Source organism: Nyctereutes procyonoides, unplaced genomic scaffold, assembly GCF_905146905.1.
Source record: "Nyctereutes procyonoides isolate TBG_1078 unplaced genomic scaffold, NYPRO_anot_genome, whole genome shotgun sequence".
NCBI lineage: Eukaryota > Metazoa > Chordata > Mammalia > Carnivora > Canidae > Nyctereutes > Nyctereutes procyonoides.
Window position 1 is genome coordinate 37055946 of NW_026575048.1, and position 19333 is coordinate 37075278.

General features: G+C 42.4%; 1 protein-coding gene across 1 annotated transcript; it reads left to right on the top strand.

Annotated features, from left to right (window-relative positions):
- The first annotated feature begins 7923 nt into the window (after positions 1–7923).
- On the top strand, positions 7924–14430 carry IL36B (interleukin 36 beta). Its single transcript, XM_055327459.1, has 5 exons — positions 7924–8138; positions 8954–9040; positions 9277–9384; positions 12826–12965; positions 13778–14430. The coding sequence occupies exons 2-5, from the start codon at positions 9025–9027 to the stop codon at positions 14006–14008; spliced, it is 495 nt and encodes a 164-aa protein (XP_055183434.1). The 5' UTR covers positions 7924–8138; positions 8954–9024; the 3' UTR covers positions 14009–14430.
- Positions 14431–19333: the final 4903 nt, after the last annotated feature.

Genomic DNA, 19333 nt, shown 5'->3' on the forward strand with positions numbered 1-19333 from the left:
AATAAAACATTGCTTTTTATTTCTCAAACTTTAAAAAGTCATTTAAAAGAAAATTCATCCAAAACAATACATATCTATGATTAAAAGTGATATTCTTCTCCCCAATCCTATATCCATGAGGCAACTGCTAACTCCTTTTCAGCTCTTTTTTTTTTCAGTTTTCCTCCACATATCTAGGTATATGTTTTACTTCTACTTCTTGAATTACCAACTTTAGACATTATCTTTTCTACCAGACAGATGTCATTTGCATCTCTACTGTACAAAAATCATATGCCTTGTATCTAATGCCCTTTATCTATTTGTTACAAGTTAATAGTAAGTCAAACAAAATTGTATTTATAGAGAGTTAAATGACCTTTGGGTGGGTCTGTTAGACACGACACGGGTGGGCTCTGGTATGACATTGAAAAGGCACACAATAATCCTTTACTTTTTTTTCAAGACTTGGATAACTCTTTTGAATTACATAATTTTCCCTCAGTCTTTTCTTTTTATGAGTAAGGAAAGGGTGATACATGGAGTGGGTATGACTTGTTGAGGGTGGCATGGACATTTAGTAGTAGGACTGGATATATGATACTCTTGAATTTTGGTCTTTCTATTTCTGTCTCCTTATGTTGGGATGAATTGGGTTGGGTTATGAAATGTTGTATGAGAAAACAGCAGCAATTATCCAGAGCAAGACAGCACAGCAAAGTATGAGCCACCTCATTCCCATCATTGGGGCTATCCTTATTTAGCAAGGTGTCAGCAGATGACCCACTCAGGAAGGAACACTCCTAGCCACCTGGACATTGTTATGTAATGGCATACATGCTGAAATATATTGTGTATCTTATTTCTCCAACTTGAAGCAATATCAGAATAATCTGGGGTCTGAACTAAAAGCTCAAGCGTGAAAGGGATTATAAGGGAAAGGAGGGAAAAATTAGAGAGGGTGACAAAACATGAGACTCCTAACTCTGGGAAATGAACAAAGGGTAGTGGAAGGGAAAGAGGGCAGGGGGATGGGGTAACTGGGTAATGGGTGCTGAGGAAAGCACTTGATGGAATGAGCACTGGGTGTTTATAATATATTGGCAAATCAAAATTCAATAAAAATAATATAAAAAGTAAAATAAAATAAAGAAAATAAGAGCACAAGTGTTTGGGCTCACTTCAGACCTCGTAAATTAAAACCCATTCCCCTCAAAATTCCAACTTAGTAAGTTTAGAGGATTGCCTAAGAATCAGTATTTTACTAAGGGTCTTAGCGAATAGAATGCACCCTCCCCCCACCGTTCATATGCCCATCATGTCTGTTCTAGAGTAGCTGTCTAATGTCAACCAGCAGAGTGGTTTTATTTGCTTGGATATCCAGTGGCTCTGTGGTTGATGCTTTCTGGTGGGCATTAACATATAATACAAACAGCTGCACATCTTGTGTCCACTCTCATATATGTCCATGCACATGGCTTTACTCTATATCCCCTTTAAGTCTTCTGATCAGTGAGCCACATATTGACTACTTCCCACAAATCTGTGTGTATTGTTCCTTTGGGACATTGTTATTTTCATACCAATGAAATGGGCTCACCCATTACTATGGATTACTCCCAGCTACTCCCATTGACTATTTCCTCTCTTCACTATTTTTGAAGGACACTGCCAAGTGTGGTTGTAATACACCTGCCATCCATTTTTGCCTCGTATCCACATAGTGAACTGACCCATGTGTAAACAATGCTTGGTCTTTTTTCTCTTCATTTAACTAGTTATAGAGGGACCCTCCATATAACTCCAAATGCGAGCTATGGGAAGGGTACTGGTGTAATTGTGCTGGGTGATGTGGGGGTATGCTTTACCTCTTCATATAGCTTACTTGTACCCTCTAGTTCTGGTTGGGGTCAATTCTAGATTGAGAGTGAGAATGAGTGGGAAATATCAGTGAGGGTGACAGAACATGAGAGACACCGAACTCTGGGAAACAAACAAGGGGTAGTGGAAAGGGAGGTGGACGGGGGGTTGGGGTGACTGGGTGACGGGCACCGAGGGTGGCACCTGATGGGATGAGCACTGGGTGTTATGCTATATATTGGCAAATCAAGCTCCAATAAAAAAATATACAAAAAAAGAGTGAACAACTGCTGGACATGTGTCTAACTTTATTGCTTGATAGTCTGACATAATTCAAATCAAAATGGACAGTTTTGGATTGTCACTTAGTGCCTCATGTATAAGTGTTTCTTTCTCTATGAGGGCTCAGTAACACATGAAGAGCTATCTCTGAAAAAAGCATATAATTCTCTGCTATAGAGAATTCTCTGCTTGACACACCTTCTTTATTATTCCCCAGAGTGAGCCTTTCTGCCTGATGAGTTTACGTTATCTGAGATGATTTTTGATTTGCTTTTAATCTGGAAAGAAATTTTGCAGTGTGGAATTCCATTGCAAGTTTTTTCTTTCCATGTTCGAGATACCATTCTACTGTCTTCTGACTTCCATTGTTGTCATTAAGAAGTTAGTTGTCAGTCTTTTGCTTCCTTGAAAATAATGCCTTTTTATGATCTGTTGCTCTTATTAGCTTATTGGGTTTCATGCAATTTCAGTCTGATTTGGATTTCTTTTTATTTACCTTACTTAGGATTTATTGTGTTTCTTAAACCTGTGAATTGGTGTCTTCATCAGTTTGAGGAAGTTGCCAGCAATTCTTTCTTCTAATAATGCCTCTGTCCTACTTTCTCGTTCCCTTTAGGACTCCAATAAATGCCATAAGCTTCCTCGCTTTATTTCCCACATCTTTTACACCCTCTTCTGTGTTTTCTATTATCCTGTGTCTGTGCTATAATTTGTGTTTCTTCTAATTTATTGTCCAATTTATTAATTCTCTCTTATTCTTTTTGGTTTCCAGATTTATTGAGATATAATTAACATATAACATTGTGTAAGTTTAAGATGTACAAAGTAAGGTGGTTATCTGATACACATTTTTTTTGTTATCTAGTTGTGTGTTCTTGTAGTTCACTGAATTACTTTAAGAGGATTCTTCAGTGTTCTTAGACAGTTCATGTATCGTCATTTTTTTAGGGTCAGTCATTGGAGCTTTATTAATTTTCTTTAGTGGTGTCATGTTTCCTTATTGCTTGTGAGCTTTGTGATCTTTATTGGTATTTGCACATTTAAGGAAGTAGGCGCTTTTTTCAATCTTTGTAGGCTGGCTTTGGAAGGCACAGGCTTTACCAGTTAGTTTATCCAGAGATTCTGGGTGGGCTTGCTGCTGAAGTTCTCAGATAGGCAGGTCTGGTACCTGGGTCAGCAGGTGGGCAGACCTGGTGCTTGGGTCCACAGGAGCCAGTATGGTGTCTGGGTTCACTGGGTTCATATGCCCAGTGCCTGTCTATAGTGGTAGACCTGGGACCTGGTCTGTAGATGGGCCTAGTGTCTGGGTGCACAGGGCTGTCCTGGTGCTGGGATGGCCCTGGAGCCTGGGTTCATGGGAGCTGGCCTAGAAGCTGAAACTATAGAGGCCACTGTAGCAATTGGGCAGTCCTGAAGCCTGGGTCCATAGGAGTCAGTCTGTAGCCTGTGGCTGCAGGGGCCATGAGGACCACTTTGGAGTTTGGATCCATGGGGCCTGCCTGGAGGCTGGGGTCATGGGAGTTGGTCTGGAGACTGGGGCTCTAGAGACCAGCCTGGTGCTGATGTGGGCTGGTAGCCTGTATCCATGGGAATCTACCTGGAGCCAGGTTTATGGGGGTAACCTGTCTAGAGCCTGAGGTCATGGGGTCTGGGCTGGTGCTATGGTAGCCTAGGTGTCTGGATCCATGAGAGACTGCCTGGATCTTAGGGTCAATGGTACCAACTTGGAACTGGGGCAGGCCAGGAACCTCATTCCATGGGAGCTTATCTGGAATCTAGTTTATGAAGGCTGGCCTGCATGCTGGGGTAAGCTGGTAGCCTAGGGTCTGATGTTAGGGAGGGTTTCCTGGATTAGCAGGAGGCTGCCTGGAGCCTGAGTTTGTGGGGTGTCTGCCCAATACTAGGTTAGACTGATAGTGTTGGAGCCTACCATAAGTCTAGGGCCATGGGAACTGGTCTGGTGCTCAGATAGGGCAAGAGACTAAGGCCACATGAGTCAGTCTGGTGCTGGTGTGGGCTGATGGTGGAGTTCACTGTGAAGTCAGCTCCTTACTTCACTCTCCTCCCATAAGGTGGATGTCTCTTTCCATGCTGGGCTACCTTGGCTTGGTTGGTTGGGTTGGTAATGGCAGTAATGTGAAATTACGTTTCCTACCCTTTTTTTCAATGCATCTTTTCATATTTCTATGCTCCACTCAGGTGCTGTCATCCTTCACCTGGAATTCTTAGATCTTGTGAAGGTATTTTTATGTATGAATAATTGTTCAAACTGACATTTCTAGGAGGCAATAAGTGCTAGAAATTCCTATACCATCAGATTGTTAATGGTACTCTCTAATATTTCTTCTGCTGTATGTTGTCTGTTGCTAAATACAAATTTTGGTTTATTTGATTTTATTTGTTGTGTTATATAGTTCTAGAGATGCTGTTTAACTCTTCCAAATCTGCCACTTTTCAGTTTGCTATCCTAGAAAAATATATCCATATTTGTTATTTGCTTCTTAAATGTGGTTAGGATATTTGTTTTAAGCTCTGTGTATAAAAATACAAAATCTGATGTCTTTGTATGTTTCTGCTATCTTGCTTTGTCTATTTTTGGGGTTCTTGTTCTTGTGATCTTGTTTATGTGTATGCCTGGTAATCTTCAGTTACTTGTGGGTTGTTGCCTTTGCAAAATTATTTAAGTGGTTCTGCCCTCCTCTAAAGAGGCTTTCTCTTTGTTTCTGGTGCAAAGTGTTTGGTCTACATTAAACCAAATACAGTTTGAGAGTCCCTGGCTCAATCAAGCTGTGAATACTCAAAGTGAAAATCCTCCGGAGGGCTTGTCCATTGCCACAACCTTTCAATAATTACTTCTTTTTTTATATCTTTCCTTCCCCCACTTTGTTCAGTGCCAAGACAGCCCACTTCATGTGTCCCAGAGAAAGGTGAGGGTGCATCTAGATCTGGTTTGCTTGTCCCCTCCCCAGTCCTACACAGCCCAGAGTCCTGGCCCCTCCCTCCTTTTTGGTGCTTCTGTAACTAGAGTATGGTATGTGTGTATGTTATATCAGCACAGAACATATAGAGGTTTTAATGCTCCTTTATTTCAGATCCTGATTCTGTAAGTCTGAGATAAACCCTGAGAATCTGTATTTCTGACAAGCTTCCAGGTGATGCCAATGCTACTGGTCCACAGATCACACTTTGAATATTGAGGATATATAAAACAAGGACTGTTACATCTAGCAACTTGGCAACATGTGAACAAAAGCTAAATTGAATGATAGGAATTGTGCTATAGAAGTTGGGAAGGATTTATAGAACTGAGGTGACCATATTAGACCTTGACCTGAAGTAGTAAAGGTTAGATATGGGTGGACAAAGGAATGAAATCTCAAGTTGGATCCCGTTCTGGCTACCTGAAGAGAGAAGGAAGGCTATATCGCTAGATTTTATTCTTATGAAGCTCTTTTCTTACACAGAAATTTCCTTCACATGTTTGACCCAGTGTCTCATCTCAGGATCATTCACCACCTTGGTGGTAAAGGGTGTACCTCCATAGTAGGGAGACATAAGTAGAGATATCAGGTTATCTGGTATCACCAAAGCCCCCATCACCTCAACTAATGGCACTGGCTACATGGAGCTCCATGTATTTACAGGATGAAAGGATGATTCTGAAAGTATGGTCTCATTCAGGGGAATATAAATAATAGTGAAAGGGAATAGAAGGGAAGGGAGAAGAAATGGGTAGGAAATATCAGAAAGGGAGATAGAACATGAAGACTCCTAACTCTGGGAAATGAACTAGGGGTGGTGAAAGGGGAAGGGGCCCGGGGGTGGGGCTGAATGGGTGACGGGCACTGAGGGGGGCACTTGACAGAATGAGCACTGGATGTTATTCTGTATGTTGGCAAATTGAACACCAATAAAAAATAAATTTATTATTAAAAAAATTAAAAGATCCATATCTTATTAGCTGTGGTCCTGAATGTGTTTGCATTAATATATACAGCATCCATACCAATGTATTCTGAATGTTTGCTTCTTTATACCTTATAGTAGGACATTGAACCCCTCTCCTCAAGATATTCAAGTGGGTCTGGTCCTATCTCAGGACTATGGGGGTGATGCCATAGGCTCTAGATTTTCTTCTTGGAGTATGGAAACCAACTCATGCTAATGGATACCTAGGGCAACTTCTCATCCTAGTCGCAGATTGATTCTGAATCCTAGTTTTGACTCAGAAACACCTATTGCACATTTAAGTGTGGATGCTTCATGATTCCACAGTCTCGAGGAAATGACTTTGGAGCTATCTAGGACAAGACCATAATGACCTTTTATATCCCATTGTGCAGTGAGAATCCCTGGGAAGTGTATACAGTGTGAGCTTGACTGTTTTTATGTGGTTAGGTACACTGATGAGGTAGCACAAATGTCAAGAGCTAGAATAATCTATTGATTGTCAAAGCAAAAAGACTGGTAGAGAGAAATAGGCTGATCTGGGGTCTGGTGACAGACATAGGAGACTAAATAGGCCAGTTGTTACAGGAAGCTGTCATGTACTGGGGGAGCCTTGCATACTCTATTTTAACCCACACAATAATCCAACAAGGTACGATGCATTTCATATAACAGTCATTTGAGGATCAGAGATGTGAAAGGACTCTGCTAAGGACATAAGTCTGAAAGTTACAAAGCCTAATTGTGAATATACATCTTTTGAATACAAGTCTCTGGCTTTTTTTTTTTTTAAGATTTTATTTATTCATGAGAGACACAGAGACAGAGAGAGCATAGGCTCCCTGCATGGAGCCTGCTATGGGACTTGATCTCAGGACTCCAGGATCACACCCTGAGCCAAAGGCAGATGTTTAACCACTGAGCCACGTGGGCATCCCAAGTCTCTGGCTTTTGAACACTAAACTACTATCTTAGTGTGGATTCTCCCTGAGAAACCCTACCATTGTCTCACCAGAAGCTGAGGACACTAGGACATTTATCCACCAGCTCCTTCCCCCATTGACTGAGGTTGCCATTGAGATGAATATCCTTGAGGTGTGAAGCTGACAGGTACTGGGAACTGCCACAGTGACACTGAACTCAATTGGCCTGAGGAGATTGGGGAAGAGTATCAACGGCATTGCCTCAACTTTCCTTCACAGAGGATCAAATGTATGTCTAATAGCTGAGAGCGCTGGAGCATCTGGGAACCAGGCTCCTTTCTCGATAATCCAGGGCAGTGATCTAGTTTGTGATGGGCAGGATGCTCATTTGCTGACTTTGCCCAGGTGTGGCTCTCTTGAGTGGAGAAGCAGCATGTACACAGACTCTGAAAACCTGGGGAAGCATACACTGGGGGATTTTTACCTGGTCTGAGATTGGCAGAGACTGTGGTGACTGTAGGCCAGGAGTAGTTGCAAGCTGCACAGGTCTTAGGGGACCCATCCCTTCCCTAGCCTATCTTGAACCTACCTGGGGCTTCTACCCCCAGGAATAACATTCCAGTATGTCATTTTGTGGCAACAGAATCCAGTCATCAGTCCTGGGGGCAATCCCATAATGTTTCTTTCCTCAAACTTGGTGTTGATGACTATATTTCCTGGCTGTTGCTCTTAAAGGCTTAGCATGCCCTACTTTTTCAGGGTGAATAGAAAAGTCATAGCTGTGCTTGTTTGACATTTACATAAATACTCGTTGAAATCTCTGGCAGCAGGAACCAGCAAATTTTGAATGCCAGGCAGTCCCAGCCCAAGTGAGGCAGAACCTCCTTCCTTCCTTGTGTGGATAAAAAGCTTGGGACCTGTTGGAGTCAGTCAGAGCACCTCAGTCCAGAGGAAGCCATAGTCCATAATAACAGATTACAGGTACAGCTTGAAGTCGTGAAGCCTGTTGACCTTTGATCTTCTCTAGGTCCCTGGTGTCTCCTTTTCAGTAAAAGAACTAGGAGTCCTAGACAGCTTTCCAGAGCTCTTTGATGCAGATAGAGCCTTAACTTTGGATCCCAGGACAAGAGCATCTCTTGGACAAAGGTAACTTCAGCTCAGACGCCATTTGTGGGGGGTCTTCTTTCACTGCTCTATTACTAGCCTTGGGGAGCCTTGGGGGGCCCTTGGTGGAAGGCACAGGGTATTGGAGGAGCTAGGGCTTCTTTCAAGAGTGCAGGTAGTGATTTGCTTACTCCCTGTCCAGTGATAACTATTGAATCAGGCCGTGAGGATCCTGAAGTAGGGAGGGATGTGAACAACTGGCTCTAACTATGGGAAGTTTGTGGCCTTCATGGGGAGCTGTCCTAGTTCCCTAATCAGAAGCTCAGGGACATATGCCCCTGACAGTCAAAACACCTAATGGAACTTGTAAATGTCCATGTACAAGCTCCTAGTGATGCCTCTTTGGATAAAGAATGGGGGAAGATGAGGGTCAGAGAGGCAGGTCTGCTGCCAATTTAGTCATCTTGAAGCTTGAAGTCAGAATGAGTGATGACTCACCAGCATTGTGGGAAGCTAGAATGAAGATAGATGCACAGTCTCCTCTCCATTCCTTCCTTTAAATCCAGAGACTTGTTGCACCAAACAGTGGCTAAGGTAATGTTCTGGAGCCTCCTAACAATCACAGATCACAGGAGGGCATCAGAATCTGGAGAACCAGGACTACCCAGTCACACCAGAGATAGGAATTTCTATTTGGGGTTTTCTGGCCTTGTAAAACCCCCCTCCTTAGTCTCAAATATGCATCTGGGACAGGATCTTGGGGCAGCTTTCTAAAAAAAAAAAATTGATGCAAAATTCCAGGGTATAGGTGGGTGAGAAGTGGGTGACATGTTTTCCTTCTTTCTTTCCCCAACAAGACCAGCTGCTGACAACCTCCTCTTCATCATCTGATCTACCTTGTTCCCTTTAAGGAAGCTCAGAAGCTATCATGGCCACCCCACAAAGTGAGTGGTGAATTTCAAACCAGTTTGAAAATATCTCCATTCTGCTTCACCATAGACAATAGAGTACAAAGGCCCCCATCATTTACTCAGCTTACAGATGCGTTTATTTTTTGCTAAAATACTGAGATCGGAAAGTCTGCATTTGAAAAATCTCAGAACCATTTAGCTCTTTTCTTATTATGTCCTGAAGTTTATAATAACCTCATATGTGTTTCATACTTTTCTGTCTCTGGCAGGGGTAGAATTTCCCAGAATCTTTGGTGTTTGTGATTCTCTACAAATGGTGTGGGTCCTGAAAGAAAATTCATTAATAGCAACTCCTTTTAGCAGAAATGTCAAACCTGGTGAGTGACAATCAAAGCCACTGTTGCCTCTAAAAGGGACACCACCTCCACTGGGGATGGGGCCAAACTTACATGAACTGGCCAGGGCCTCTCTTACTTCTGGGTGGCAGCCCAATGCTCACAAAAAGGATAAGAATGTTCCCTTCCAGAGAGGAAACCCTGCATCTAGAAGTGAGGGTGCAAGGGATTGGCAGTTCTTACCAAGAGAAAATGTCTTCAGATAATAAGGGGTTGTCCACTTAGACAGCAGTTGACCTCCTTGGAGTTTCTCTCCTTTAAATTTTAACTATCACTACCTATGTCTCCAGAATCAAACTTGATTATCTTTTCACCATCAAAACAACACATGTTCCTAATTCAGTATCCTCTCTTCTAACAATGGAGGATATTCTCTGCTCCCAGCAAAAGTCAATCTACCTCAGTTTCTTTTTCTCTTGCTAGGACTTCAGTGTTTGATTTAATTCTTCTCTTCCCTCCATACTCCACCTTTGTCTGCCTACTGGACCCTTTCTACACTGACAGACATGCTCTAATATAATATTTCTAAGTTAATACTAAACACTTTCTCTTGATTCCCACATTCCATTCCTAATACCACTCTTCCCCCACCCCCCACCTACCAATTACCATACCATTCTATGTACCAGTCGCAGCCAAACTTCATAGAACTGTCTATACAACTTATTTCTACTTCATCTCCTGCTCATGCTTTCATCAAACAACCTGACTTCTCAACTGTTCTCTCAAGCTCTTCTTCCCAAGGTCTCCAAATACACTCCTCTGTCCTCACATTATTTGGTTCCTCAGCTACAGTCAACGTAACTGATAACTCCTTTCCTGAACCACCCCCCATCTTCTCCTTCTGTAGGAACATCCTCTTGTGGTTCACTGGCTTCTCTTTGGCATTCTCCTTTCTGACTCCACTTTCTCTGTAAAATCTCCAAATGCTCGGGATCCTCAGATCTCAGTCTGCAATCATTATGCAACCCCTCTAAAGGGATTGGCAGCTGGCCTCTTTCATTGATGTATTGTGTCTATCACTCTGGCATTTATGCTTCCAACCTAGAAGTCCCCTCTAAACAATCTATCCACATCCTCTCAATGTCCCCTCAGACATCTCTAACTTCATCTATTCAAAGCAGAACTATGGATCTGTCTTCTCAAAACTGCTGATGAGCCTAGTCTTCCTCATTTCTATGAATGGTACTACTATCACCTATTTCCTCGAGTGAGAAGTGCAGGAGGCATCCTTGCTTCAATCTCTATTCAATCCACCTGCAAAGACTGATGAATCTGTGTGCAAAATATGCCTTATTTCTAAGATAATATCATTTCTTACCTGGGCCACTATATTGCCTTCTCACTGTGCTTCCTCCCTCTTCATTTGTGTAGCTTCATCCATTCTCTACAAAGCATTAAGAGTGACCTTTTGAACTATGTTTTTTATATAAATTTATTTTTTATTGGTGTTCAATTTGCCAACATATAGAATAACACCCAGTGCTCATCCCGTCAAGTGCCCACCTCAGCACCCGTCACCCAGTCACCCCCACACCCCGCCCACCTCCCCTTCCACCACCCCTAGTTCGTTTCCCAGAGTTAGGAGTCTTTCATGTTCTGTCTCCATTTCTGATATTTCCCACTCATTTTTTCTCCTTTCCCCTTTATTCCCTTTCCTATTTTTTATATTCCCCAAATGAATGAGACCATATAATGTTTGTCCTTCTCCGATTGACTTATTTCACTCAGCATAATACCCTCCAGTTCCATCCACGTCGAAGCGAATGGTGGGTATTTGTCGTTTCTAATGGCTGAGTAATATTCCATTGTATACATAGACCACATCTTCTTTATCCATTCATCTTTTGATGGACACCGAGGCTCCTTCCACAGTTTGGCTATTGTGGACATTGCTGCTATACACATCGGGGTGCAGGTGTCCCGGCGTTTCACTGCATCTGTATCTTTGGGGTAAATCCCCAGCAGTGCAATTGCTGGGTCGTAGGGCAGGTCTATTTTTAACTCTTTGAGGAACCTCCACACAGTTTTCCAGAGTGGCTGCACCAGTTCACATTCCCACCAACAGTGCAAGAGGGTTCCCCTGTCCCCACATCCTCTCCAACATTTGTGGTTTCCTGCTTTGCTAATTTTCCCCATTCTCACTGGTGTGAGGTGGTATCTCATTGTGGTTTTGATTTGTATTTCCCTGATGGCAAGTGATGCAGAGCATTTCCTCATGTGCTTGTTGGCCATGTCTATGTCTTCCTCTGTGAGATTTCTGCCTTTTGAACTATGTTAATTGAACAGTATCATTCCCATCTGTTTGTGTTTTGGAGGTGGGAAGTGGGGGCTAGTGGGGAGATCTCAGGAGCACCAGTCTTCTTTCAAAGCCACATAAGGTCCTTTATCCATTCTTCCCCTGTGACACTCTCCTTTCAGATCCCCTCTAGCACCTTATTTCCATATCTTCATTTACTAGCATCCTCTTAACTTTGGGATCTTGGTTTGAACTTCACCTCTGCAGAGAGGTCTTTCTTGATTTCTCTATCTAAATTGGCTCTCCTGCTGTCCCAGACTTTGGACACTTGCCCCAAAGTAGGCATTGCAATTTACTGTGATTCTGGTCATTTCTCTGCTTACTTCTTTTGGTTTCATTTTCCATGGGGGCAATGACAATGTCTCTCATATCCTCAGCTAAATCTCTGATGCTCACATGCAGCCTTGTCCTGAGTGGGCATTCAATAAAGAGAGTTGACTGGAGAATTCTTGGCCCCCTACCCAGAAGGATAGATGCAGAACACCCAGGCTAAATTTGTTGGGAATTAAATTCAGCTGATAGTGACAGGAAACCCACATAACTGGGACTTAACTAAGAAATTTATTGCTTTCTCATGAAAAAGAAGTCTGACCAGGTAGGTTGAGGCCAGTGTGGTGGTTCCATGATACTCTCATTGTCCAAGGATTCTAGCTTTCTGCTTCACCAAGCTCAAGTTCTCCTCAACCATCATCCAAGTATTTGAGGCTGGCAGGAAGAGGACCTGGAGGATAAGAAAGGAGCTTTTCCCAGCTGAGTCAACACCTTTTAAAGTATATTCTTAGAAATCCCGCACAACACTTCCACATTTATCTAATGGGTTACAACTTCAGCATGTGATCAAATTTAGCTGCAAATGTGGTGGGGAATTTTATTTTTATTTTTGGGATGCAATATGCCTTGGTAACAACTAGGGGTCTGATATATTAAGTAAAAAAATGAAAATGGGCTTCAGATAATGATGAATGAAGGGTCTCAGCTACATGGCAAATGGGAGGAGCCTTTTGGGGGAGTCCTGACAGCTCAGCATCCCCCCTAGGCCGGGAGGAGTAATGTCAGGCCAGAAGGACTGGCCTTTCTGCTTCTTGGAGCATGCTACCTGTTTCCATTTTTCCTTGTGTTTCCAGTCAGTCTTGATTTAACAACATGTACAGACAAAGAATTCCATGATGCAGGAAAAGGCAATCCAGTTTACTTGGGAATCAAGGGCAACCATCTCTGTCTCTTCTGTGCAGAAATTCAGGGCCAGCCTTCTCTGCAGCTAAAGGTGAGTGGTTGTACAGCTAATGAGAGAAGCATTGGGAGATGATGCCCTTTTTATTTAATTTAACATATCACTGAATAAAAATAACATTTTTTCAATCCTGCATTGTTCAGTTTAAGGAAAGAAATGTGACTTGGCTGACCCCCTAGTCAACAAGCGCTACTTTTGGCATGGGTGTTACACTCATTTGAATGTGAGAGCATTCTCCAAAGCCAGAGAATACACCCACGAGAATATTTTGAAAAGGCCAAGGAATGGTGGCTTCTCCATCCTCAATTTTCTTTGACTGCTTCCCAGAAATTCCTCCAAGATGCTGGGCTGCTTCCACATAAGCAAAGGCCACTATGTGGCATAGGAGACAAGGAAGAGATTTTTTAGTCTGGATTTTGTGGATTGTTTGCCTATGGTCTCTATACTGAAGGTAGCATTTGTGGTTATGAAGTGAATCCTTCTGGTTATGATGAAAGCTGTAAGATGTCAGCCTACTTGGAGGCTGGGAATCTTGTGAGATGCCTACACCAGCAGATGAGTGCCCACCAGGAGCAACCATATAAGAGACTTAAGCCTGCCTCTATTCTCAGGGAAGGTAGTGCTGTCTCATAGAATCAGAAGCACTTGGTGTCATGGGATCCTGGAGTGGAGTCAAGCTACTGGGAACCAGCAGGTTGCCTGTTTTGACACCTGTGTTCTTTCATCTGCTTGTGTCCTTGGCATTCTTCCCTCCCGTCAGAGAAGGCAGGTACTCTCAGAGCTGTGTTAGTTTAGACCCTTCCTCTCAGTAATCCTCTCTAATAAGCCTTTTTTCCTAATCCTAGGAGAAAAAGATCATGGATATGTACCGGGAGAAGAAAGCACAGAAGCCGTTTCTCTTTTTCCATAGTAGGGAGGGTTCCACCTCTGTCTTTCAATCTGTTTCCTATCCTGACTGGTTCATAGGCACTTCCAAAATGGAAGGACATCCTGTCATTCTCACCAAGGAGAGGGGCAAAAATCACAACACTAACTTCTATTTAGAGCCTGAGGACTTACCTCATCCTGAGATGTGAGTGGCTGATTCCAGGACAGAGGATCAAGTAGTCCAAGAATCTTCCATTCAGAAATACAATGGGTCATCTTGAGAGACCAACATGCACTGATACCCATCCATATCCACCTCATTCTCATCTTCCCAAACCACCTCATCCTTTAGACATCATTTCTGCACCATGTCTTTCCACCTAAACATCATCCCAATATGAAATCTGAGTCACTTTTTATTCTTTCCTGATCTTGTCCCACCATCCACCAACTGCCACATCCAGTTAAGTCAACATCCAAAATGCTTCCTGTACACCCCTCTCTCTTTTCCTTTTGAGAACCTATGGCCTAGAGATGTGAATTCCAAATATTTTTGTTCATACAACCCTATCAAAAAGAGTACTATTTGTTAATTCTCTGCATGTTTATTATAAATATCATGATATGTATTCCCAAATGAATCTAAAGTTTTTATTTACTTAAGTAATCTCCACACACCTCATGGGGCTCAAACTTGTGACCCTGAGATCAAGAGTCACATGCTCTTCCAACTAAGCCAGATGGGTGCCCCACCAAAGATGAATCTAAAGGATAAGATACATATGAAATGAAAGTTTTACATGTCTTTATCATAATGGATTCATAATATCATTAGCTAATAATTTGACACATAATATATACTTTGGTTAAGATTAATTAATTCACTATAGTGAATTTAAATCAATCCATATTTTAAGGAATCACTTGTATTAGTTTAAGGTTTTTTCAGGTGACTCCTCAGAACTTATTCTATTTACTTATACACTGTTTTAAAAATGTTTTTTAAAAAACATTTTATTGTTTTTACTTATAAATTAGTTCAAAGTAGAAGAGCTATTTGTGATATTTTCCTGTTATTATTCATGTTTTCTAGAATTTTAGTCAAATCCTTAATTAACAGTTTCTTTATTAGGATGCTTTTAGGCCAGTTTGGTGAGGATTACTTTAGTTAAAGCCTGTAATAAAATCTAAAATTCACACAGCCAATCGCATGAAACTGCAATTTACCATAATATCTTGCTCATGAATGTGAACATGATAGGCATAGGGAATCTTGTTCTTTGACATGACAAGCAGTGGTATTAGGTTTTGCAATGGATACTCATTGCTAAGTTCAAATTTCTTAGCTAGGCATAATCTGTTCCAAAATCTATCCTTGTGACGTTACCTTCTGGTGCCTCACTGGCCGTGGTTCTGAAATAATCCTTGAATCCTCCATTACATCTGGTTGGCCTGTTTCTTAGTCTAGGCATTGCTGTGTGACTGGCTCTGAGAAGGTACAACCTGAGAGCATGTCATCTCAGCTGTACCAAGCATTTCTCTGCTTGGGATTCCCAGGATACCTTGGGGAAAGACACTTGCAGGAACTTGCTTAGCATTCACACATGTGCACACCTGGAAGTAAGATGGAGCTGCCTATGAAGAACCCTTGACTAATGCCAGGGGAGGGGAGTGGGGGTGGAAACATGCTACTCTCTTGGATCCCTCAGGTGGACAATTCTGAGACACATTCTACCTACACAGTTCCCCAGCGAGTCCCAGTAGGATGGAGTTATAGTCACCCATGGCAGTGCAGAGCTCAAGAACACACCCTTGCGCTGGCTTACCTCATTTCCCTGCTTTGGTTTCTCCAGGTTCCACTCCTGTTCCCTGAATTAATTTCTCACCATCTGAATGCAAACCCTTATCTCAGGTTCTGCTTTCTGGTGTAAACTCAGGCTAAGACAGATTCAGTCAAAGCAAATTTCTTTTCTCTGCTAGCTACACCCAACATGTTGGATTTCTTCCCTCTGTGCCTCTGTGCATGCTTTTGCAAACATTTCAAACACTTATCACTGTGTATCTCACCTGCCTATGTCTTCTTAATATCTTACATCTGTCTGAAGTGTTTAGAGGCTGCTCCTCATTCTCCCAACTAAGTCCAATATCTTATCTTCTTTGAAGTCTGTAGCACTTTGCCTTATCATGTGACAGACATTCTTTTGTTAGACTTGTGCTGGAGTTCTTTCCTCCTTGTCTTGGCCTCTTTGCTCCTTTCTCCTCAACCAAATTCTAAGTACATAGTGGGCAGAGATTGTGACTTTGATATCTCTAGACTCCTTAGGTGCCAAATCTTGCATCCTATATAATAATTGCTCAAAATACATTGTTGAAACAAATGAATTCTCATTACATGTATTAGCATCTCCCAATGATACTGAAGTGTGTCAGAGTGGAGTTTGCTTCATTGTGGCAGAGGCAGTCCTAACTGGAAGAAGGTTGCAAGGAATGTCAAAGCTCCTTGAAGAAGGTGGGGAAGGAAAGCACAGAAAAGCTGGCTAGGAACTTTCCTGTCTCAACTCTTCTTCCTCCCTATATGCCAATCTGACCTTAGGGGACTGTTATGGTATTAGGCTATCCTCTCAGGATGACTGCAAAAACAACCCAGAGCTTTCCAAAGGGCCTCCAGGCAATGTCCACTGACTTCATGGCATCTCTCTCTTGGATTTTGTCCAAACCTTCACCAACATACATTCATGCATATTCATAAACTATTTAGGAGCACAGGGAAAGGATAACAGGGGGTCCAGTGTTTCCAATGTCAATTTTTTTCTCTGACAAGGTCAGGACTAAGCACTAGATGACTGCAAGTCTGGCTATGAGAGACTTGTGGCGGCAATGAAATGGACACATAGTAAACAGGTTTTATGAGAAGGGCTACAAAGAATGTCAGTTCTATAAATAGCTGACCATGTAGAAATAATAGTAGACATCGATAAAAAACACAACATAACTCTAGGCTGTGATTATAAAATATTAACTTCTCAGAAATCCCAAGAGCACTGGAGATGAGCAGGAGGTAGATGACCAGCCTACTTTACACTGTACCACCTATTCCTTCTGACAGAGGAGGCGAGGAAGTGATGGTGGTGAAGGAGGAAGATGAGGAGGGGCAGGAGAAACCATAGAAGGACTCAAGAGGCAGTTTCTGATATTTTATTGGCTCTCTGAGTTTGAGGGAGGTTTTAGTCCATTTAGTCCTACTATAACAAAATTCTGTAGACTGGCAGGCTTAATAAGAATAAACATTGTGTCTTGCTGCTCTGGAGGCTGGAAGTCTGATATAAGGGTACTAGCATGGTCAGGTGAGGGCCCTCAGTGGGTTGCAGACTTCTTGTTTCCTCACGTGGTGGAATGGGATAAAGGTCTCCTAGGCTTCTCTCACATGGTTATCAATCTCATTCATGAGGGCCCTACCCTCAGGATCTAATCACCTCCCTAATCTGATTACACTGGGCATGAGGATTTCACCATATGAATTTTGAAGGAATCAGACATGCCCATTCCCACACCCTATATTCTCCATCACACTTACTCAAGAGAGAAACCAAGGAGCCACCCTTGATTCTTAATATCCTGGGAGCCCTAGCTCTATTCCATGAAGTCTATCTTTAAAGAGATCTACCCTCAAAAGATTTCTAATCCACCCATTTCTCTTCAGCTTCTCTGCCACTCACCACTCCAAATGAGGCAGCCACTATAACTCACTGGTGCTGTAAATCAGACTCCTGACTGGTGTGTTCCATCCTCTTTTCCCTGTATTCATTCAATCTGGTCTCTGTGAGCCAGTCAGGGTTATTTCTGTAAATGGAAATCTAAACTATATCTTTTGGGATCCCTGGGTGGCGCAGCGGTTTAGCGCCTGCCTTTGGCCCAGGGCACGATCCTGGAGACCCGGGATCGAATCCCACGTCGGGCTCCCGGTGCATGGAGCCTGCTTCTCCCTCGGCCTGTGTCTCTGCCTCTCTCTCTCTCACTGTGTGCCTATCATAAGTAAATAAAAATTTTTAAAAAAAAGTTAAAAAAAATAAACTATATCTTTTCAATGTTCATTCCTTCAGTGCTTCCATTTGCACTTAGAAGGAAGCAAATTCCCTTCCATAGTTTTCAGGGTTGCCTGAATGGCCTAATCCCTGCCTCCAACTCCTTTTCCAGGTAATTCTTTCTCCCTATCACTATTCTCAGTCATGCTCATCTTTCAGTTCCTTGAATATGCCAAATTCTTTACAGCCTCAGGGCCTTTGCATATGCTGTGCTCAGGTAAATCCCTATACTTATATCAGTTTACTCTCATTCTCTGCTTTTCTGGCTCCTTCAAGTTACCTTTTCATATGTCACCTCCTCAAAGAAGCCTTCCTTGAGCACCATGTTCAAATTAAGCCACTTCTTCTACCTCCTAAATTTTCTATCTCTCATTTTTTACTGTTTCTATCATACAATTTGTAATGACTTTATTTATCTGTCTTTATCTCTACCCCCTCCTTACACTGTAAAGTCTTTGGTCGCAGGGAAGTGATATTTGTCTAGGTTACCACTATATCCCTAGTCCTTACATGGTGTCTGTGTTTAATAAATATATAGTTTGTTAATAAATTAATAAGTGAATAAATGATTGAGGAACTGACTTCTTCCCCAGGCAGCTTGTTCTCCTTAGTGAGAATGGCCTCATTCAGAATAAAACCTACCTTCCTGCTCCTAAACCTCAATGTCGTGGAGAAGGTATCTCCCAAATCCACAGAGTAAGGGCATAACTTTGTGAAGACTGCTTTCATTGCCCTCTTTAACCTCTCTTTCTCCTCTGACATAAACCACCAAAGACGGAGAACAATTCTTCTCCACTTCTGATGTCTCCTTCCATTACACAGCTGCCTTTCTGTCGCTCCCTCCTTTCCTCTACCCAAGTGGAAGAAAGCCCGAACATCCCAGTACACACTATCTTGGTGTAACTGCTGGTATGACCTTCTTTCCCTTTCAGAAGTGTCATTTTATATGATAAATTATGTGGTCACCCTACCTATTAGAAACAGAGAGGGGCTCCTGGGTGGCTCAGTCAGTTGAGTGTCCAGCTAACTCTTGATCTTGGCTCAGGGCTTGATCTCATGACTGTGAGCTCAAGCCCCACATTGGACTCTGTGCTGGGCATGCAGCCTACTGAAAAAGAAAGAAAGAAAGAAAGAAAGAAAGAAAGAAAGAAAGAAAGAAAGAAAGAAAGAAAGAAAGAAAGAAAAGCAGGGATAGTGTGGCTCAGTTGCTATTTGCCTACTTTCCATTGGGAGCCTATTGCATTGAAGAAAGCATCTTTATAGACATGAAATGGTAAACATTTTGTGGAACTGTCCTGAGTCAGGTGCCTGGACCCTGTTCTGTCTGAACATGGGAGCTCACTGGGGTCAGGAAGAGCACTTCCTAGGACTCAGTGAAGGGGTTCTGGTGAGGAGTATCTCCACCTGACAGTTCTGCAGCTTCTCAGAGCCCAGGGAACGTCACCACTATGA